At 36.5% G+C, this 23459-nt stretch overlaps 1 protein-coding gene across 2 annotated transcripts in view; it reads right to left on the reverse strand.

Moving 5' to 3' along the window:
* The window catches only part of LOC136025095 (superkiller complex protein 2-like), a 71857-nt gene that overhangs the window by 41739 nt on the left and 6659 nt on the right, over positions 1–23459 (reverse strand). The window contains exons 2-7 of one of the 2 annotated variants that reach the window (XM_065700818.1): positions 21353–21569; positions 11609–11754; positions 9207–9383; positions 7036–7148; positions 3052–3283; positions 359–612 (exon numbers count right to left, since the gene is read on the reverse strand). In XM_065700818.1, coding sequence (XP_065556890.1) covers positions 359–612; positions 3052–3283; positions 7036–7148; positions 9207–9383; positions 11609–11754; positions 21353–21569 — 1139 coding nt within the window. The remainder of the gene's footprint in view (positions 1–358; positions 613–3051; positions 3284–7035; positions 7149–9206; positions 9384–11608; positions 11755–21352; positions 21570–23459) is intronic. The other variant, XM_065700819.1, reaches the window with a different exon arrangement.

A 23459-nucleotide genomic window follows, 5' to 3' on the forward strand; every position in this document is an offset into this window, starting at 1 on the left:
ATTCCACATTTTTGTACACAGGAGCTTGAAATTTTTTCCATAGGGTTCTCTGATACGCTGAATGCGATGGTGTGATTTTCGTTAAGATTTTATGACTTTTAGGGGGTGTTCCCCCTATTTTCCAAAATGAGGCAAATTTTCTCAGGCTCGTAACTTTTGACGACAAAGACTAATTTGATGTAACTTATATATTTAAAATCAGCATAAAAATTCGGTTCTTTTGATGTATCTTTTAGCATCAAAATTCCGTTTTTTATAGTTCGTTTACTATTGAGCCGGGTCGCTCCTTACTACAGTTCGTTGCCACGAACTGTTTAACTAATTGTACCAAAAAAAACATGATAATACTAGCACTCACCCCTTTTGTAGAAGAGTTCCCTTCGCTCCTAGAATAAGAAATTTATGCTCTTTAAATTTTCCAGATGGACCTGTATACAAATAGTGTTCTAAAGGTACAGGTCTCTTTGGTGTACTAATAACATACATCTTCCTTTTCTTGGTCATGCCAACCCACGATGCAAACTCCAAAGTGTTAGGAACAGTAGCACTCAGCATAACAATACCCACATGATCCGGCAACAGAATTAAAACTTCCTCCCAGACAACACCTCGCTAGAAAATTAAAATGTTTAATTAAAAAAAAGGTTCGTGTGAATATGAGCCGCTCACTTGTCAAATCAGTTCCCTTCCCAAACAGCAAAGAAATATCACAAAAATATAGGGTTTTAATTATATTACACTACTATTCGGGTACACTAAAATGTAATTATTCAATGGCAAAAATATTGTTATTTTGGATGACAAGCCTGATTATTAAGGGACTTAATAAGTGAAGTCAATAATAGACAAGACGCGATTATTTACTAACAAATTTAAAAACCAAATTGGCAGGGAAACAGCTCAAAAATGCATTGTAGAGCCTTTCGGATCAAGTCATAGGATAACTAAACTTAGATACAGGATGTCTTCAAATATTTTTTTTTTATCTATAATACTTTTCCCACTTTCCAATTTTGTGTAATTTTTTTTATCAAATGTTCTAATTATAAATGTTCTAATTATAAGTTTTTATTGGTCATTTTTACTTGTATATATATATTTTTTAATTCTATTGTTGTTTGAGGTGCATGAAGGAGTATAGTGGATTGTATGGATTGTTTTTTTTTTTCATCGTTACAGTGACACTAGCAGCAACCCAGCAAAATTTTTTTTTTCTATTATCAGTATTTTTGTAAAACTAATTTATGCTTATAACCAGTATTAATATTTTTTATTCCTGGCACGTCCGTATGAAAACATGCTTTTGCAAGTTCAACGGTAGGCTAGAAGATTTAGTTGAAAGACTTTGAATTTCATGTATTATATATATGTATAAACTTGAACTAAAACTAATATTAAGACTCTTAAAAAGTAAATTTTCTGGTAACAAATAAGTATATATGCTTAGAGAGTCGTACCTATTATAACTATCCCGCCCTCCACTTTCACACTTAAAGACATGTGTTTTCCCAAAGTGACGTGGCTTCGTAAGTACAAGTTTAAAAAAAAGGATCGCACGTATATTAGCGGTTGATTCGCTCAAACATCAACTAAACAACAACAACAATAACAAGACATGTGTTACCTCTTGTGGCTCAATGTCATTTAACGGCTAAAATGGATAACTAGTTCGAACTATTGGTTTGTGTTAAAAACCAAAATACGCGATTCTAATAGTAATTTTATACTGATGTAACCAAAATGTTTCTATTTAGATCTGGGTTTCCGTAGTCCTTTTTCAAGTTTAGATTTTTATTTCATCAGCTTTGAGACTTTTTGGAAAAAATCTCTTGTAAACTTTTCTTGCCCTATTTCTTATGCTGATTTAAAAACTGTAAGAGGATTTTCCCATTACATGCTGTTTTTACTTTCAAATTTTATGAGGATTTTTTCTTACCTGAAACATGAAAAAACAAATTGAATCCTTGCATAAAACTCTAGGTGGTAGAGAATATCTGAATATATTTCTGAACTTAAAATACCAAACTACGCAAGAAATCTTTCTAAGCAATACATTTTTTTTCTAAAATCCAAAATCTTATTAAACAACAAAGATATCCTCCCCCCAAGTCATTATGAAAATTGGAAGGGGGAGGTTGACAGCTTTGATACTCTGGATAGGTTTTCACAACTATCATCAAATTTGCCAAATAGACTTTGGCGTGCTGGCTCCAAAAAAGAGGAGTTATTGTCGGTGGCATTATACAGGCCAATCACTACTACTACTGTATAGGTAAATACCCATCCATTAATTGTTTACGTTAGTTTAAAGCAGCCTTTAATTGTTTATTGTAACCAGGTATCTTGATCTGTAGCATGGATATTTTCGAAAACAACTACCAATTAATATTACAGACACATGGATTGTCTTTTAGACTTTCCTGATCTCCAGTGCACCAGGAAAAGATCATTTTGTTGGGACAGTCTCCTTGCGAGTGGTTTGACTTATTATATTTAAAACACCTCGAAGAAGCGGCAAATTTTTGTTTATTTTATTACCAGAGATAATCAGCATTCAGAAAAAGAATATTCCCGAAACCCTTATTTTTCTCTAACTTATATCTTGAAAGAGAACATATCAATCCAAATGAGCGATGAAAAATTATCTTGGGACATCGGAATAGGGGCATTTTTAAGCTGAATAACTGCAGATCTCCCATTGGGCAAATGTAGTACATAAAAAAATTGAAAATAATGTGTTATCCAGTAATGTGAATATCCAGGCAAATCACACAATTTAAGGGCGATTACAGAATGAAAACAAACTAAATTCTTATTTTGAGCTACCATAGAACTACTACATCTAAACATACAAGAAGAAAAAATAGCCTTACTCTGAAACGTGTCTAGCTACAGTTTTGAAGTGCGCACAAATAAAAAAAAGATCATAATTCAAATTTGTACTTTTCTACACTAGTAGAAAATGACAGTTTTCAAGCATAGTTTAATACAAAATATATATATATTAGAATATATTGGCGCCAAAGATAAAGTTTTAATGACATAAATCACCTCAGAATCATTGATATAATGAACTTCGTCAAATATGACCCACTCCAAGTCTCGAATAGAGTCCGAACCCATATACAACATTGATCTTAAAATTTCAGTTGTCATAATGAGACAACTTGCTTTCGGGTTAATTTGGACATCTCCTGTTAAAATTCCGACATCCTGAAAAGTATTGCGAAAATCCCTAAACTTCTGGTTAGATAGGGCTTTGATAGGAGAGGTGTAAAATGTCCTGAAATAAAATAAAATATAACAATTCAAGTAAATAAGTTACATAAAATTACATACCTTATCATGAAGGTCTGTAGTTTCACTATTCACCAAGAAAAGAAAAGCTTGTCTCAAAATTGCTTTACTAAGTAAAAAGATGTACATCAGAATGTTCCTGTATGCTGAGTCAAAATGGCAGCTTCAAATATTTTCACTTTAATATTTACACATCAGTAAGAAAGGGAATAGAAAAAGAAATGCTAGAAAATTTTCTCCCCAGATAATGAATTTAGGTAGAACTTTCACTGTAAGAAACAAATTAGTAGAAAAGCATTGAGCAAAAAAGATAAGTAAACCACAAATAAGGATAAGTCCGAGAGCATTAATGGACAATTTTGATATGCAACAGCTTATTACGAAATAAGTCTTAATATTGCTCCATACTTTCAGTTGAATTTTTTTATATTTAATTTCTGACCGGTTTTCAAGTTATGCTAGGAAATCCCCTTCCCTTCCCTTGTGTAAAATTTCCCCTGGAAAATTCCCCATATATTTTTCTACAGATGGAAAATTCTCCCCGTTGGAATCTCGCCCCGCACCCGTTGAAAATCTCCTAAAACAGCGTATATTTCGCAATATCCAATACAATATATAAACAATGGGCAAATTGCGCAACTTACAAGCCTTTCCTCAGGGACTATGGGGGGTCATATCATTCCCAAAGGCTTAGATAATGAACCTTTTAAATACGTTGAACCGAATGGCTGTCTCAAAAATTTTGATCGGATTTCTTATGGGAAAAAAGGGCGTGGGAGGGGAGGCTAGTTACTCTCCAATTTTTTCGCCACTTAAAAAGGGCACTAGAAATTTTTGACTTCCGTTCGAATGACTCCTCTCTCAATCTCGTAGGACCATTGGTTCGGTACGATTGGTTTCGAAAAAAAAAAAAAAAAAAAAAAAAAAAAAAAAAAAAAAAAAAAAAAAAAAAAAAAAAAAAAAAAAAAAACGGCTATCTTTCTTTAGGCAAAAATTCTACATTTTTATTTAGATAAGGGCTTGAAATCTGTACATTAGGGTTTTCTGATATGGTGAACCTAATGATATGACTCATTAAGACCACTTGAGCTTTTAGGGGTGTTTTCCTCCTTTTTGAAAACAAACCTTTTGATGGACACCATTAAACTTAATGAATTTTAAATATTTGGAATCAACATAAAAAGCCATCACTTTTTATGTATATATTGTTATCACAATCCCTTTTTTTGTACCGGTTAATACTGGGCCGACTCGCTCCTTACTCATAGTTCGTTACCACGAACTGTTTGATTAATTAGGAAAATTTATTTCCAAAAAGAAGTTTTTTTTCAAAGAAAAGTAAAGAGCAAAATCAAGACTAAGACAAGCAGAAATAAGGCTCTAGTATTAATTGAATTTAAAACAACCAGAAATTTCTATCAATGAACGAATGAAATCAGAAACAAACAGAAATTAAAATAAATAATCAAACCAAAAATAAAGATGACAGATGTTGATATGGATGAAAAAATAAATACTAATGCCATTAGAAATTAAAATGAACAATCAGTTCAAAACTAAATGAACAGAAACAACTACAAACAGGATTAGGATTCCTGTCTCCCCGTCCCATTTTACCCCTGAACCTTGTAAAGGCTATTGCATCATTTATAATTTAATAAAAACTATGCATTTTGAACATTGTGGTTGAATTTTTCAAAGCATAGACATAAAATAGAATATAAAATCACCATAACAATTAAGATGACTGGAAAGAATTACTGAATGTTTAATATATAACAACATTGATTCCTGCTAATCTTGTCAATCCAAGATTTAATTTTAATTGCACAGTTTTTATTTTCCATCACAATAATTATAAAAGAAAAATGTTAAAATAAGTGATTTCCAGGAAAGAGAAAATGACACGATAGCCTTTAGAGGGTTTGGGGTGGGTGACAGTAGTCCTACTACTGTTTGTGGTATTTGTTTTAAGCTTGAAATGATTATTCATTTTAACTGTGTGTTGGAGTAACTGCATCCGCAGCTATTTGTAATTTTGTTTTTCTTGAAGAGTAGTCTGTAGCTCCGAAGTGGTAAGAGATGCAAATTTAGAATTTTTCCTGAATATGACAGTCGTGAAAGGGGGCAGAAAATTTCTAGTGAAGTTTGCAAAATTTTTAGTAGTTATCAAGAGAAAAAACTGTTTTTTCTCCCATGTTGTACATGGTGCCAAAACAAAACTATCCCAGCTACGAAAGTAAACTTATTCAGAACAATTTTATGTCATACTCTTGCAGAACACTCAATTATCTCTCTCAGAACCGGATAATAAAAATTCGTGTCTCCTCTAGATTTCCAGGAAATAATTCTGGAAAAGTAGATCTCGGATGCCAATTCTGATTTTTTTTTTCTGTCAAACCCTCCAATTGTAAAATTTTCCCTGGAAAGTTCACCCCCCGAAAATTTTCCTCCACATAGAAAAATATACCAAAGGAAACCCACTCCAAGCACAAAATCCCCCACCCTCCGAAAAATGACAGTATACTTACCAATAACAAATACTATACGTAAACGATGTGTAAATTTTATAACTTAAGGACCTATCCCAGGGACTGGAGGAGGGGGGGATCATGTTATCTCTAAAGGCATAGTTTTGGGATTTTTCAACTATGCTGAACAAAATGGCTATCTAAAAATTTTGATCGAAATATTTTTGGGGTGTTGGAAGCGGAAAAATGTAGGAATTTACAATCTGCATTATTGGAGGATTTAGGGTCCTTTTGGATCGCTCGATATAGGATCCCTTGTCCGAAAGGGCGAGGGTTCAAATCCTAGTGTACCCAATTATTTAGTTTTCGATATAGGATCCCTTGTCCGAAAGGGCGAGGGTTCAAATCCTAGTGTACCCAATTATTTAGTTTGGGACGGGGGTCAGTGGGGTGACTCTGTAAGGTCATCCAGAGTTGACCAAGCTCTAAATTAGTACCTCAAGAAATCAGGGGAAGCTAAACAGGAAGGGTGTGCGAAAGCACAGGATGGTTGGCCCCCAGCCCCCCATCGCACTTCCCAATAACATATACTATACGTAAACAATGGGTAAATTCTATAACTGAAAGACCTATTCCAGGGGTGGAGGAAGGGGGGGGGGTCATGTTATCTCCAAAGGCATAGTTTTGGGACTTTTCAACTATGCTGGACAAATGGCTATCTAAAAATTTTGATCGAGATATTCTGGGGTTGTCCTTTGTTGGAAGCAGAAAAATGTAGGAATCTACAATCTTCATTATTGGAGGATTTAGGGTCCTTTTGGATCGCTCGATATAGGATCCCTTGTCCGAAAGGGCGAGGGTTCAAATCCTAGTGTACCCAATTATTTAGTTTGGGACGGGGGTCAGTAGGGTGACTCTGTAAGGTCAGCCAGAGTTGACCAAGCTCTAAATTAGTACCTCGAGAAATCAGGGGAAGCTAAACAGGAAGGGTGTGCGAAAGCACAGGATGGTTGGCCCCCAGCCCACCATTGCACTTCCTGGCTGAAGGACCAAGAAACGGAGATCAGCACTGCCGGTAGAGACTGTAAAATCCAATGCCGTATTCTTTACCTTTACCTTATTATTGGACGCACAATTTGAAACCATACCCTTTAATCTCTTGAAAAATTACGGTTGAATTACGAAAGAACAGAAAACATTTCATCTCCATAGTCATACAGCAGCATTGACTAGTAAGGCAAAATATCGAGCTAAAGAGTATACTTACTTCCTCATATGTCTCTGGGATAGTGCAATAGCATACTCAGCAACTACTGTTTTTCCCGCAGAAGTATGGGCGGCAATAAAAACGCTTTCATTGTTTTCCAGTTTGACAATAGCCTAGAATAAATTTAATGCCTAAAAACCAGAAGATTCGACATAAACCTGAATAGGCACATGAATAAAATACACAACTATCAAAAATCATACTTGAACGGGTAGAGTATTGTCTTTGAATTATAAATAAATAAAAACAAGAGCTAAGAGCTCATATGGCATTTGTGACGAAGTCGGAAGAGCCAAGAGCTTATATGGCATGAGCTATAGAAAAATCTAAGAGTCAATAGATTAATTTAAAAGGAAAATCAGTGGCTTAATGTCGATCGGGATTTAAAATAAGAGCTCTGAGACACGAGATCCTTCTAAATATGAAAATTCATTAAGATCCGATCACCCAATTGTAAGTTAAAAATACCTCATTTTTTTCTAATTTTTCCTCTTCCTTCAGCCCCCCAGATGCTCGAATCAGGGAAAACGACTTTATCAAGTCAATTTGTGCAGGTCCCTGAAACGCTTACCAGTTTTCATCGTCTTAGCACGTCCAGAAGCACCGAACTAGCCAAAGCACTGGACCTCCCTCCTAACTCCCCCAAAGAGAGTGGATCCAGTCCGGTTACGTCAATCACGTATCTAAGACATTTGCTTATTCTACCCACCAAGTTTCATCCTGGTCTCTCCACTCAAAGCGTTTGCAGTTCCCCTCCAACTCCCCCCAATGTCACCAGATCTGGTTGGGATTTAAAATAAGAACTTTGAGACATGATTTCCTTCTAAATATCAAACTTCATTAAGATCTTGTCGCCCACTCTTAAGTTAAAATTTTTTTTAATTGTTCCAAATTAACACCCCCTCCAACTCCCCCAAAGAGAGAATATTCATTCCGGTTTGGTCAATCAATTATCTAGGACTTGTACTTATTCTTACCACCAAGTTTCATCCTGATCTCTCCACTCTTAGCGTTTTCCAAGATTTCTAGCCCCCCCCCCCAAATCCCCCCAAAGACACTGGATCCGGTTGGGACTTAAAATAACAGATCCGAGTTACGAGGTCCTTGTAAATATGAAATTTCATTAAGATCCGATCACTCCTTCGTAAGTTTAAAAAACCTCATTTTTTCTAATTTTTCAGAATTTACCCTCCCCCCAACTCCCCCAAAGTTCCGATTATGTCAGTCACGTATCTAGGACTTGCGCTTATTTTCCCACCCCGACCCCTCCACTCTAAGCGTTTTCTAAGATTTTAGGTTCTCCTTGCAACTCCCCCTAATGTCACCAGATCCGGTTAGGATTTAAAATAAGAGCTCTGAAACACGATATCTTTCTAAACATCAAATTTCATTAAGATCCGATCACCCGCTCGTAAGTTAAAAATACCTCATTTTCCGAATTAACCGTCCCCCCACTCCCCCCAGATGGTCGAATCGGGGAAAAGACTATTTTTAATTTAATCTGGTCTAGTCCCTGATACGCCTGCCAAATTTCACCGTCCTACCTTATCTGAAAGTGCCTAAACTAGCAAAACCGGGACCGACAGACAGACCGACAGAATTTGCTATCGCTATATGTCACTTGGTAAATACCAACTGCCATAAAAAGGTCAACACAATTACTAGGCAGGTCAAAAGGGATTGTAAAAAGGTGGAGACTTAAGATACAAACACATATCTCGTTATAGCCAAAATAAAAGATCCAAACACTGTTTGTCTACTACTGAAACAGCTGCGTTTTCGAAAATTAGGACGTAGATTTTGCGTTAGATTTCATCCGGTTTTTGAAACAAGTTAGCATGTCACGTCAGTTTTTAAGCTTCTTTGAATACTGAACCTCATATGAGCAACACACATGTTCTTAATATCGAAATATTAATTAGTTAGACACAAAAACTTATATCTGAAAACCTATCCTTTTTTCTGAAGCAAAAAGGTCATAAGTGACAATTCTTGCAGAGTAAATTATAAGCTTTTTTCACTTCTTTTCAGTTTCATGTTTACTTTTTTACCTTATGTAAAAGAAGTATTTGTTAAGAACAGTTAGCTATTTTAACCCTGCTATGTGTGAGCCATATCACATAGAATTTTTCTTTGGATAAAATCGTCAACAGTTCTAGTTCGGCACTTACTTGCTTTTGAAAACTGTCAAGTTCAAAGTTCCAAGTGAAAGCAGGATTTGGAACCAAATTCTCAAAATCGACAGGCAAGTTTGCATCCACTACTTCAGCCCAAACCGTTGATTTAGTCTTTGCAAATTGTACTGGTATCAAGTGATGGCTTAAGTCATCCATGGATTCTGACTTCTCCTGAAAAGAATTGAGGGGAACATTAAAACGAAATGGTATTCCATAGCTAAGCAAGGAGTTCATTTTTTGAGTGAGCAATGCAAGCAATTTACTTCCACATTTATTCTGATTAAACCTATGCCCAAGGAGGAGAGGGGTGGGCTTTGTATCAAGAAGCCATAGTCTCTTACAAAATTCAATGACCTTTAAGTTTTGTTCTCTGATTAGGGGTGTTTTCTAATGCATTAAATGTAAAAGATGTGGATAGGGTCAATTATCATCCCATACGACGGCTGAACAGTATACAAAAATTGATGGCAATATTTGGAGCTGACATGGTTGTACCTGAATTGCTCTTCTTAGCACACTTCTAACTTACAGCTAAATGTTATAATAACAATAATTTACTTGTGCCCACTCTACAAGAAAAAGCAGAGTAACGAAAAAAGAAGAATAGAAAACCAATAACAGTTCAACACCAGAGAATATAACTCCAGTTATTTGTACCCTTCAAACCACACTCATTATTAATTCGAAGGGTTGAATCCTAAGGCCTCTGAGCATTCTGGGATTTATCTTCAAGATTTCCTTAATAACAAGATCAGGGGGCAGTCGTAACAAGTTCCAGTCGCTTCATCGAATCACAAACACCTACTCTCTGGCTCTTTTTAGGGTCGTGGGTCTTACCTAGCTAAAAATACAAATGTTAAGCCATAAGTCATAACGGATGATCGTAGGAAACTGAAAATGGCTGATTTAGGAGTAGGTTTTGGGTTCTTAAAGCCCTTTTTAAGAGCCTAAACCAATCCAAAGGTGACTCGTCGTCTTTTCGATGCAATGCCGTCTTTCATGTTTGCCCAGGTAGCACCCAGCCACAACATGTGATTGGACCAAAATTTCAAGATAGCTATTTTAGTCGGAACAGTAGGAAGATAACTCAAACGTTCACGCCGCGGACAGCATGATAAAGGCAGCCTTCTATTGCAGATAAAACTAAAAAAGCTACGTATATATTTCCCAAATAGAGGAAACGATACAAAGAAAGCTCCCACCCGTCCACCATTAGCCTGTGCGCTGAAGTTTTACTATTGCACAGAATGCTTCGAAAAATAAACACCGTCCCTAAGGAAGATCATCTTTTAAAACTTGTTTTTAAGAGGATCTTGAAATTCAAAAAAGTTTTCGCTAAGTGATGTTTAAGCTTTTAGGGAGGGGGAGGATTCATTTGAAAAATAGTGTTCCTGGAAAATACTCCCCCTCCTTCTCTTTTGCGTCTGATCAAGTAAGCAGGTGATATAATACCTATTAAGAAAATAACGCATTATCAAATCAATATATATAAGTTTACATAAAAACTAGTGAACAATACATCACAATTTTCAACATGATTTAGACTTATCTTGAGGAGTTTCTCCCTCCTCCAACTCACCTAATAATATTCAGTAAATATAACTTTTAGTTGGCACTAAAAATAATTTACAAAGATAGAAGAGCGAGTTTAATGTCCTTATTACATGCTAGTTTAAATATGTTAATTAATATGGGGGGGGGGCCAAGAGCTTAAATCCCTTCTTCCCATTATTCGCAAGGACTTCTCTCGTAAAATAAGGAAATTACACCCTGAAATCAACTTTTAAGGGTTTCACACCCAACAGGTGCGCAATAATGCAATATTTAATATTGTATACACATTTTATATGATATCCTATAATTTGTAGTGTAAACGTTTAGGGACAAATGCAGTACCATGTGGCAGTTTGACCTTTGAAATCGAGAGGATTTATATAGTCTCTCGATGGTTCTAAGCCGATTGACTATCTCAGATTTTCGCTTGATAGCATTTTGTCTCTGCTCGAGGTGAAGTTTTCTGTTTTGCAGCACAAAATAGCAAAAAGAAGTAGTTATCTGACATATGATTTAAAATTTGTAGGCTATATACATGCTATTTTAAACAATACTAGACTGACTTACAAATAAAAGTTGAATAGGGACAAATCCTTTTATTTGACAGAGAGAGAAAAACAAAAATTTCTGGATATTTCGGCCACATATACAGCGGCCGTCATTAGCAGATTTTATCTGCTGGTGAAGGCCACTGTACATGTGGCCAAAATATCTAAAAACTTTCTTGTTGTTTCACTATCAAATTGTCCCTAATGAATTGTCATTTGTTCGTCATGGAAAGGAAGCGTAGTCTCAAAAATACCTAATTCTAAACTGATATAAAAAGTTCGGTTGCAACATACTTCTGTAATTTTTTTCCTTTCCATCTCAGTTGTTCTTCTTTTCTCATCTTCTGGTTGTAACTTAGATTCAGTTTCAATGACTTTGGTTAGGGCAGTTGATTCAAACTTCATACCTTCTTTAAAACCTGGTGGTACAGTCAGCAAGTCTAAAATGTATATTCATAAAAGCTCAATAGGAATGACAATCGAATGAAATGACCAAAAGTGACAACAGCAGCCAAACATCAGGATAATGGTTAGTACTATATTAAAGCCAAAACAACAACATCTAAGACAGATATGGCCTATATGCTTGTGCAATGTCACAGTTTGAGCTGCAGCGGGACTCAAACTGTCACTCATATCACTAGAAAATTTACCTGCTCAAAAATTTGTTATATTTCTCTGCAGAAATCGAATAGTAAATGGTTCTTTGGTTACATATTATTTGTCAACGCAGTATATAAGCAGCAGATGCACAATAGATACAGATGTATCTATGTGGCCTGGTAAGAACTTTGGTACAAAACAAAGAAATAAAAACATCGTAGATGGTTTCCACACAGAGGACTACTTTTGATGCTAAAAAATAAGAAACCCTTTTAACCTCCCTGAGCCCAAGCTCGCAAGGATAGAAATCTGAACTCTCACTAAAAAATGCTTTAGAGATAGACGCTCTGAGCCGAGCATGTAGCATGTTTCTGTATGTTCTCAAGCCTTCTTACACATTTTCTCATGTTCTCTCTTTGTTAGCATCTATTATGTCTATGGTAATATCCCATTAGTATTACTGTTATATGGTCATATCACAGTCTTCGTATAGAAATAAAAACAAATTTCTTCAAACGAAAGTAAAAATCGGCATTAACACTTAAAATGAAGAGAAACTACCCTGTGCACAAGGGAGGTCCTCCTCACCTTTCTCAACTCCTCGTGCATTAAGCTAAGGTTTTCTTAGTTCTTTATTGAGAGCATTTATGAACGATACACATATAACCATTTGGTTATAAATCGCAAATGTTTTATTTACCAATTGCATTTCAAATCACCTGAACTGATTTTTTTTTTCTGAGGGAGGGGGGGATATGCTAAACAATAAGCCATTCCAGTCTCAGAACACTATGAAAAAACAAAGCTACTTGTCAGATTGGTCTTGTCTTCGAACATTCACTGGAAAGGAGTGGTGTTAAAATTAGTATGAATAGCATGGGGGAGGGATCCACAGGGTCTTGTTCGTTTTAAGTTTTAATGTCAAGCTTTACGTTAATTTGAAAAACGATTTTTTTGTTCAATCTCTGTTCACTGTTATTCCCATATTAAAGGTTACCACACCTCAGCCTCCTCTACATTAAAGTTCGACTTTCAATAACAATACTTCGAGGAAAAGTTAATTTAGGCGTATTTTTGTTTCAAAACAGAATTTCTTAAATACCAGGAAATCAATTTCGCTACTTACACTCTAATTAAACTTTTTATAAAATTCGAAGGGAAGCAGAGAAATTGTGTCACATTTGCCCCTAAGCTTAAATAGTTCACCATTAGTCCAATGATATTAGAAAGTTAGCTCAGGGCAAGGAAGCCAACATTTGAGCCTAAGAGAGACAGTTTTTTCATTATCTTTTTGTCTTTTTAATTTTTTTTAGCTAGTCAGTAATACTCGATAAGATGATTAACTATATAACATCAGTCTTTTTTTCTTAAAACTTTCATTTATGAGATCACATTATCACAAATTTTGAGGGGCTGAAAACTTCATTCTTGCAATATACATCAGACAAAACGAATAATGACTCTGAATAACAACGATATAAGTCCTGATTCGCCGTAAAACAAACTAGAGGCCCAATTAGATCCGTGACCCCTCTGCAGTCAAGCCCTCTCACTCTGTTAGCTTTTTAACAGAAAGCCAAGCCCTCCTCTATTCCTTACACTGCCAAGGTTCTAGCGGAAACGTAGGCATGTTATACCTAGTCTTAACCAGAACTATATAATGGCTTTCAACACCTATGAGTGGAGGAGGAAATTTGGCCCATGAGTTGTTTATAAATCCTCCCCCCATCCCACCATCAACGGTTTATTAAAAAGGTATACGTTCGGCAACTTTTGTGAACCGGAATTATACAAGGATTTTTGATCAGTATTAAAAGAGGCACAAAGTGGTGGTGTGGCCTCTTCAATCTCCCTGGCAGTTTTTTTTTCTTGCAGAAAGGAAGGTATGTTACATCTTGTTTGAACAGACATCACAAAACTATTTCCAATCAGTGTTATTTGCGAGTGAAAGTGGGTCAGAACCCCCTGCAATAGCACATCAGCTTTTAGATACAAGGCTAAGGTAAGCAAGTCCCACCTTGTTCGAACTAAGATGATGAATACATTTCCAATCTGTATGAGGAGGTACAGTAGGCTCGTAACTTTTTGAACACTACCCAACTACTGTAAACTTTGTCAACTTTCAAATTTTAGCCCCTTAAACTTTCTAACAGAAAGGAAGTTTCGTTTTTCTTTGGTAGGTTTTAAACATATGGGGCAAGCATCTGAAGTCAATAGGACATGAGAGAGGAGATTTTAAGAGGCGTGGGCCCCTTCGAAGCAACTGCTTGAATCCACTTTTACTCATGATACAAGTAAATTGAGCTGAGGGGACCAAATGGCTACGCATTCAGAGGCGTTTGTCAATTCTGGACCTAATCTACCTTCTGTATAAAAGAACCTGGCTCCTTTTAAATTATTGGATACACAGCTATAGTCAGTGAGACTTCCCCAAGACATTTCAGACCGTTGGCTCTTTTTGGTGGAGGCGCTAAGAAGCTTCAGAGTTTCTAAAGTCAATAGCTTCTGAGGCAGGAAAATTTGAAACCTTCAAGTGCATTGGCTGTAAAGGTCAATGATCTGACACTTCTTGGAGAAATTATTTTTGCTGAAGGGGCCTATCTAACAAATTTTAAGTCACTCCCAGCGTTTTTAATTTTTTGCTAATTCCCCAGCACTTCCATAGAGGTTATCAATTTCATGCGACCAATCCAAGCTAATCATAAAAAAATTGTCAAGATCCAGATTTAGTTTACCAGGCTAGTCTCCCTCACCAAAAATCTGGGATCTGTCCAGGATCTGTGCGGAAACGAGGCCTCAGTTCGGCACAAAAAATGAGCAAGTTCCTGACTGGTATAAAAAGACCTAAGTCATCATTCTATACAAAACATGGATACTGACTCGATTTAAAAATGAGCAGAGTTCTAACTGCGTTTAGAAATGAGCTACGTCCAGATCCGGTACACACATAAGCCAACTTTCCATTCGATGCAAGAGCGAGCTAAGTCCACAATTGGTGCTAAAACAAGATTAGTCCCAACTAAGATTTAAAGTCAATCAAATGAAACCCATAAAAACTGGTCGAAAGAATGATCTAAACGACTCTTTCTCAGTCAAACAATTCGTGGTAACGAACTCTGAGCAAGGAGCGAAGCGGCTCAAAAGTAACCAAAATTATAAAATACGGAATTCTGGTATCAATAGATACATCAAAAGAATCAGCTTATTATGCTGATTCCAAACACGTAAAATTCATTTAGTTTTGTTTTACCCATCAAACGCTAACAGCTGACAAAATTTACCTGATTTTCGAGAAGGGGAAAAACATCCCCTAAAAATCTTTAATCTTAATAAATATAACTCCATTAGATACAGCGCATCAGAGAACCCTACTGAAGAGTTTTCAGCTTCCATCTGCACAACTGTGGACTGTTGTATTCTTTACCAGAAAAAAGGTCATGGATTCGTGTTTATTTATAATTTTTTTTTTCCAGGGGTGATCGTAATGATCCATGGTATCGTATCAATCCTAGAATATCGAGATAGGACTCTTCATACGGAAGTTGAAAGTTCTAGTGCCCTTTTTAAGTGACAAAAATACTCGAGGGCAGCTAGCCCCCCCACTCACATTCCCCACGAAATTGTCCTTTCAAAATCGTGAGATAGTTATTTTGTTCAGCATAGTTCAAAGTTCCAGGAACTATGCCTTTGGGGAAGATATGACCCCCTCCCCTCAGCGCTTGGGGAAAGATCTTAAAGTTATAAAATTTTTCCATTGTTTACATAGGTTTTAGTATTTGTTATTGGGAAGCATGAATACATATTCCGGTTGGAGGGAGATTAATTATATGCTTGGGGTATTTTTCGCGTGAAGAATTTTCCGTGGAGAGGGAAGTTTACGGTGGTAAACTTTTAAGGGGAAATTGTACGCCGGGGGATTTTTTTTAGACTTCCTATACAAAATACTTTTTATTTGTCTTACTTTCTCTTTACTGGCTCAATTTTACGTGTGGAGATGTTAATGATAATTGCCCAAGGTAAGTTTTCACTGGGACTGAATTGTCTAGAGGATCTTTGCACGGAAGAGGAGCTGGATTTCCCAGCATTATTTTAAAAACAACCCGAAATTAAATTAAAAAAAAAACAAAACAAAAAAGTTTTTTTTCAACTGAAAGTAAAGAAATTACTACGTATATGAGGGGGATCGCCCTCTTCTTAATGCCTCGCTCTTTACACTGGTTTGACTCTTTGTACCAATTCTTTAAGAACAACTCCTGGAACACAAAAGTCTTTTAATTAGAACAATAAGAAGCTTTGTTTTAAGTACTAAAAAACTTCAGCGTGAAGAGGAGGTATTAAGGAGGGGGCAAACCCCTTTATATACGCAATCATTTCTGTTCGTTTCAATTTTTATTGGTGCTCCTTGCTTTCAGTTAGAAAAACTTGTCTTTTTTATTTAATGCGTAAACGACTTCGAACCCTAACTCGGTTCCAAAAAATTTAAGTTATGATTTGGTGAAAATGTGCGCGATATCCAAGCCGGGGTATGAATCGCTGGGCATTAGAAAGGAGATATATTCAACTTTGTTTAAACGAGCATATTCTTCTTTATGACGGAAAAACGAAAGTGGAACAGTGGCTCCCTCAACATCCCCCCCCCCAAATTTTTTCCCGAAAAGTAGGAAAGTGAAGCTTATTTTGAGCCTAAATTATTCCAGGATTTCCAAAGGTTTAATTAGGGAACCAAAGTGATTCCATTGCCCATACAACACCCCCTTGCTACCTTTCAAAATCTTAGACGTAAAGTAGGCAAGTCTCACCTTGTTTAAGCCAAAGCCACATGATAATTTTCAATTTGTGTAATTAGAGACCCCAAAGTTGGCCGAAGTACTGCGAGTATCTTAACTCCAAGTTATAATAATAGAGAAGAAAATAGAACTTTCACGGAGAAATTGAAGATGATGTTATAATTGAAGGAAAAGAAAACCTACAAAGCAAGAGAAGATAACGTAGAAATTTGTGAATACAGCAAATAATACAATGATAATAACCTAAGCGGATATTTTGGCAATATATTTAACAGCCATAATTAGTCGCAGTCATAAGTAGTCGTAGTCACAAGTAGCCTAGTTGCAAGTAGTCGCAAACATAGATGGCGTTAATTACACAACAGATTAAAATCGCTAGATCACCAGATGAAAGGCCTTTTGTTTTACCTGTTTCACGAGGGAACAAATTGTAGGAAGAAGAAAACTTAAGACTAGAAATATTCAACTTCGTTAAAAACTATTCTTGCAGAAAAATAATATCATGAGATAAGAGATTGTCAAGCAGAAGTTATTTATCCTTAATTATTATTATTATTATTTATTGGAAAACCCGTCATACAAAAAAAAGCAAAAGACGGAGCAATAAACGAAAGAAAAAATACACACTGAGCGCGCAATAAACGAAAGAAAAAAAAATATACACTGAGCGCGAAGACAAACACTTAAAAAAAGCACCACAAAAACATCTTAACCTCTTTCAAACTGCACGATATAAGGTGATGACACAGACACACAAAAATACAAAGTTTTGAACAAGACGGAGCAAAAGAGATAGAGAAAAAAGGAAAACAAACAAACAACAACAACAAAAAAAGAGGCAGAGACTACTGAAATAGTACAGAATACCATTCATGGGCAGTCACATTCATTTTTTTATTGTGTTTAGCTATTACTCTAGCTACTGCAATGTTTGGGTCAGCAATATTAAACTGAAGGACGATTTTTGAGTTGCTTTGCCAGGGTGGAAGGTGGAGTAAATATTTTGCGAAACGGAAGAAGATCGACCGTATTTTTATTTGGTCAGTAATAGTTAGCAGTTTCCAAAAGGGTGAAATATACAAAATGTGAGGGAGATCTATTGCATTGAAAAGGCTAGCTAGCAAATGCAAGTTGAATCTGAACTTGCAGGACATTATTGACGCATAAGATGCAGAAATGCGGCGGGTTAGATCTTCAACAAGGAGGTACCGAGTGTGGCGTATGGATGAACCTAAAGGGAGATCAAGATAGGGAAGGTAAACGACAAGTTGAACCCAGTTAAAAAGGACTATTTCCAACATAGAAGAATTGAAATCTAGACCAAGCTTAAGGTATTATAGATCCTGAGCGAACATTATTGACGCATAAGATGCAGAAATGCGGCGGGTTAGATCTTCAACAAGGAGGTACCGAGTGTGGCGTATGGATGAACCTAAAGGGAGATCAAGATAGGGAAGGTAAACGACAAGTTGAACCCAGTTAAAAAGGACTATTTCCAACATAGAAGAATTGAAATCTAGACCAAGCTTAAGGTATTCTGCTTCGAGAATAGAGAAAACATCACTGACTCCTTGCAGGGTGCGACTAAGATTCAGAATATCGTCAGCATAGTAAATTAGTGACAGATTTCTTGACGATAAAATTAATGAGGAAGGACATAGATCCTGAGCGTCAATAACGTAGGTATTAAATAGACCAGGTGAAGAAACTGCTCCTTGGCATACACCCTTTAAAGCCGGAATGAGATTTGTTCGAGCAACTGGAGGCCTATTCTTATCAGACCGTAAATTTAGTCGAATATGCGGTCGATAATACATATACCGAAGTGTGAAAATAACTGCAGGGCTTAGCCCTTGCTTGGCAGCTTTCAGAAGCATTGCGGGTTGTATTAACGAGTCAAAGGCGCGTTTGACGTCATGGCTAGCAAGAGCAAGACATTCCCCTGCAGATTCTGCATCAATTAGAGCGTTTGCCACGACTGTAAGTGTATCAGCACATCCTGTTCCTCCTTTGAACCCGAACTGATGCGGTGGAGCATAGCATGTCTTTTCAAGATCGTCTCTGAAGAGAAGTTCAAAAAGTTAACAGAGAGATGTCGCAACAATAATTGGTCGAAAAGAGGAACATTGAGGTTCTACATTCCCTTTTTAAAAAATGGGTGATACCGTTTATGTTTAAACGCACAAGGCTGGTTTGCGTTGAGTATATCATTCTGAGGCACTAGACAAAGCTTTCCTTAGTACCTGATATCTAAGGCTCTAGGACACATGATCTTTACCATAATTTGCACATTTTGGCAAAGCGTTACGTGGATTGTCCTTGGTGTTTGCCTGGTGGCCACCACATCTGGAACAGTTAATTTTGGCAGGCTTAAGGGGGCAATTAGCAATCACATGAGCAACAGCTTAGTATCGAAGGCAACGCCTTGGGATTTCTCTGCAAAATGCAAGAACGAGAGATCTCAAGCCCAAAACAAAACCAGAAGTAATGGCGGAACCATGGGCAGCAAAATCAATGAACTCTATTTCTAAATCAAAAATCCCATAGGTAAACAATGAACAAGTTGTATAAACTAGAGCCCTTGCCAAAGGGTTTTTTTGGGGGTCTTGTCATCCCCAGTTGCATAGCTATTGGACTTTTCAGCTATGTTGAGCAAAATGACAATCTCAAAATTTTGATCGGATGTCTTTGGGGGGAGGGCAGAGAAAATGGACGTAGGAGGAGTATGGTTGCCTTATAATCACTTTGTGTTAGGTTTCCTCTAATAACAATAGAACTCTTTATTGGTGGAAAAAATAAGATAAGTTCAAACTGCAGTAATTAGTATTTACCAACGATGCAAAACTAAACTTATTCCTGTCTCCCTGTTTAAGTCTTAACTATTCAAAAAGAAAAAGAAAAAGGTAAAAAAAAAAAATGTGGTAAGCATAAGGAACAGAATTGTGTCAGATGCAATTCGTTGTCTATATTAAAGAGCCCTTAGGCTTCAGTGATTTATTATAATTTTCCCAGACACAATTCATACGTGAGGGGTGGTCAAGTAAACTTTGGAAGGGGCTTATTCGAATGAAAATTGAAAGTTCTATTGCCTATTTTTGAGAGTCAAAAGTGACCGGAGGGCAACCAGTCTCCCCGTGTTCTTTTTTCCCCATATTTTTCCGACCAAAATTTTGACATAGCCATTGTGTTCAATATAATCCCAATGGCCGAATAACAACGCCTTCGTGACTGAAAAAAAAATCCACAACCCTGGGTTAAGGGATGTAAATATGCAAGTTGCCAATTGTTGAAATACACGGTTTTTATGGAAGGGATGGTCATATAAACTTTGGCAGAGGCTCATAAGCCCCAGTCCCTGGTGCAAGGGCTACAATTTATGCACGTTACCTATTGTTAGCATATAAGGTCTTTTATCAAAAAAGAGGGCGTGTTTGATCCTACATATCCAAAAAAGCTTGGAGTGTTTAGGTAAAACTTTAAAGAAACATCCCGAAGAATCCCAAACACAATCAACCTTAATCACCTAGAACAGTAGACTGTGAATTCAACGAAAAGGTTTCTCTATGAAATAGGGCGATGAGTACATGAAAACAACTTCCTGGGCCCTAGTTTAGACTTTTTCCTTTATTGGTTGTGAAAAGGAAATACCAGCAATATCTAAAGAACGGTTGATTGTATCAGCTGTCATATCATTCAGGAAACGTTTAGAGACATCTTCAACTAAATCGAAAGACACTATGTGCATTTAGTTTTACAAGAAGACATATCTACAATATGTCAAGAACAGTTGAGGGCATTAAGTAAACTCTCAGGACATGTTAAGAGGAATGTTGAAAAAATGTCAGATTGCATCCAGTATCCACCCAAGCCTTTTTTTTTAGCTACATTCCCCAAAAGAAATCTGATCAGATTCCGTTATTTAAATTAACAAAGTTCAAAGATTTTCACACAAATGTTTATTACTCAACGTTCAAGAAAGTTCTGATTCATCTGAAAGAGCTGGAGACAAATTGTCTTTCTATTTTTGTGACAACGAAACCGAGGTTTTTTATTAATGAGCTTGACAGGCACTTATATCATAGCTTTAAAAAACAAACAATTTCAACAAGATTGAACATGTAAAGATTATAGCTTGTGTTTTACCCCATGACATTCCCCCATATTCATAAAATACTGAAAAACTAAATACAGGTGTTCAGTTGCAAAAAGCCTTCGTTACACAAGGTTTCAGGTGCGAGGGGGTTCAGTTGCACGGTGGTTCAGTTAAATGGGGTTGTGTTGCAAGGGGGTTCAGTTGAACAGTGGTTCAGTTGCACAGGGGCTCAATTACAAAGGGTTCACTTTCATGGAGGTTTTGTTACACGAGGGTTCAGTTGTATGGGTTCAGTTGCTAGGGGTTCAGTTATACGCACACCCTATTTAACACTTCCTTCTTTTACAAGCACCTAGAACATCACAGGAAAAAGCATCTTTAAACAACCATTACACATTCAAAACATATAATCTTTAATTTTCTATTAAAGGGGACGGGTCTGAGCCTCCAAACCCTCATTGCTCTGCCACTGTGTCAACCCAGGGTATTGACCTCATTTTTACTTATTTTAACAGCACATCCGGTCTTAACAGAGAAGACTGAGAGGAAGCTTACTGTCAAAATCCAATGCCACTGACTTAAGACCTGGATTCTCGTCAATTTGTACACCACCAGGAATAAACGGCATGTTCTGCACACTACCTCTCACAGCTTCACAGGTGGGGCCAGATTTTCTTTGTAGAGACATTGAAGTTCTACTAGTTGAATGAGATTCTGATGTTCGGACTTCAAAAACATCAATTGCTTTACCAGTCTTCAAATCGTATTTGATCTGCAATATAATATCAGCAAAGAAAAATATAATTCGCATATCTTGATAAGGAAGCTCAATAAACTTAAATTTTGAATTAAAATCTTTACTTCACATTTGTAATAAATGGAATTCAATACTAGCAATACCACATTTTGATATTGCTGAAATTTTCCTTCAAAAACTCTGCTTAGTCATGACTTGGAACACCATCTCTTGAAGCTGTCAGTATATTTCAACAATGCGAAACATGGACATGGAGACATGGACGCATGGACACCCAATAAGAAAAGAATATTCAACTCAGTCAGTTTCCTGTTTTCGATGCAAAATGAGCCCCAGCAATTTTTTGCTATCTAATGTTCAAACTGTCATTGCTTGGTTATTTTTGGCAAAAAAGAGTTGGGATCTGCACCAATGCATCAAGATGCATCTGATCTTCTCTAAAATGTATCCACATTGACTTTTTCTTGATACAATTAGTGAAAATGGCAGCTAATATTATATTAACGAAAACTATGTTCGAAGTATAAAAATTCTTGTCTGATGTAGTCAAATAACAGACCAATTAAAAGTGTTCCTTCAGCCAAATTCAGATGTAGATGTTGGCTTCCATTATTTATTTATTTATTACGAATAGCGGTAAGCATCAATGTTTGTCGCAAAGACACAAAAACACAAAATCATAATACTAATCTAAAGTAAATTGGCAACGACAAACTAAACAGCAAAAACTTATAAATAACACGACACTACACAACAAAAGCGTCTAAATAAAAAGGCGTATTTACTAATGCACTCTTAAAAATTCGAACACTCTCTGCCTCGACAACCTGCAAAGGCAAACCATTCCATGGTCCGGCAACTCTACTAACGAAAGATAATTGACCAATTTTTTTCAGTGGTTTTGGGGGATATAATTTATAATCATGCTGACGAGTAGAGTGATAATGGCTAACTTTAAAAAAATAAATTTGGATCAACATCATCCACTCCTTTAATTATACGGAACACATTTACACGGTCATTGCGACGTCTACGAAACTTCAACGACGGGAGTTGAAGCCTAGAAAGTCTCTGCGAATAGGAAAGGCGCTGAAGGTATGGGACCAATCTAGTGGCCCTTCTCTGAACCTTTTCTATCTTATGCTCATCCGTTAGACTTAATGGAAACCAAACAGAAGTATTATACTCAAGAAGAGGGTGGACCATTGATTTGTATAGTAGTAAGAAATTACGAAGGTTAAACCTACTAAAGCTTCTCCTTATAGACGATAAACGATAATTTGCATTTTTTACAATTTCCGAAACATGCTTATCAGATTTCAATTGGGTATCAAAGTAAACGCCAAGGTCACGCACTATTTCGTTAGAAGGGATTCGTATGCCAGACAGCTGGTAAGTATGCACAGGTGGGAGTTTACGAGCATAGTGTAGAACAACACACTTAGAAGGGTTTATGAACATGGAATTAGATTCGCACCAATAAGTTAGAGAGTCAAGAACCCCCTGTAAAAGTTGCACATCGTTTTGGTCTCGTACTGATAGATAAAGTTTTACATCATCCGCGAACATCTTGACAGTAGAATGCTGAACAGAGGAAGGCAGATCATTGATAAATAAACAAAATAAAATTGGACCCAGGCAGCTACCCTGGGGGACTCTGCTTAACACATCAATTGAGGATGACATAGCTTTACCAACAACAGCCTGCTGAGTTTGTCCATTTAGATAATCAGCAATAAATGCAATTGTTTTTTTTACCCAATTTATAAGCTGCACATTTTTTAAGAAGGGTGAGTATTAAGACTTTGTCGAATGCCTTCGAGAAGTCGATGTAAATGCAGCCAAAGGGTATAGCTAAATCGGCAAAACGTTGAAAGTCCAAAATAACCTCAAGAAGCTGAGTAT

This window comes from Artemia franciscana, chromosome 3, assembly GCF_032884065.1.
Source record: "Artemia franciscana chromosome 3, ASM3288406v1, whole genome shotgun sequence".
Classification (NCBI taxonomy): domain Eukaryota; kingdom Metazoa; phylum Arthropoda; class Branchiopoda; order Anostraca; family Artemiidae; genus Artemia; species Artemia franciscana.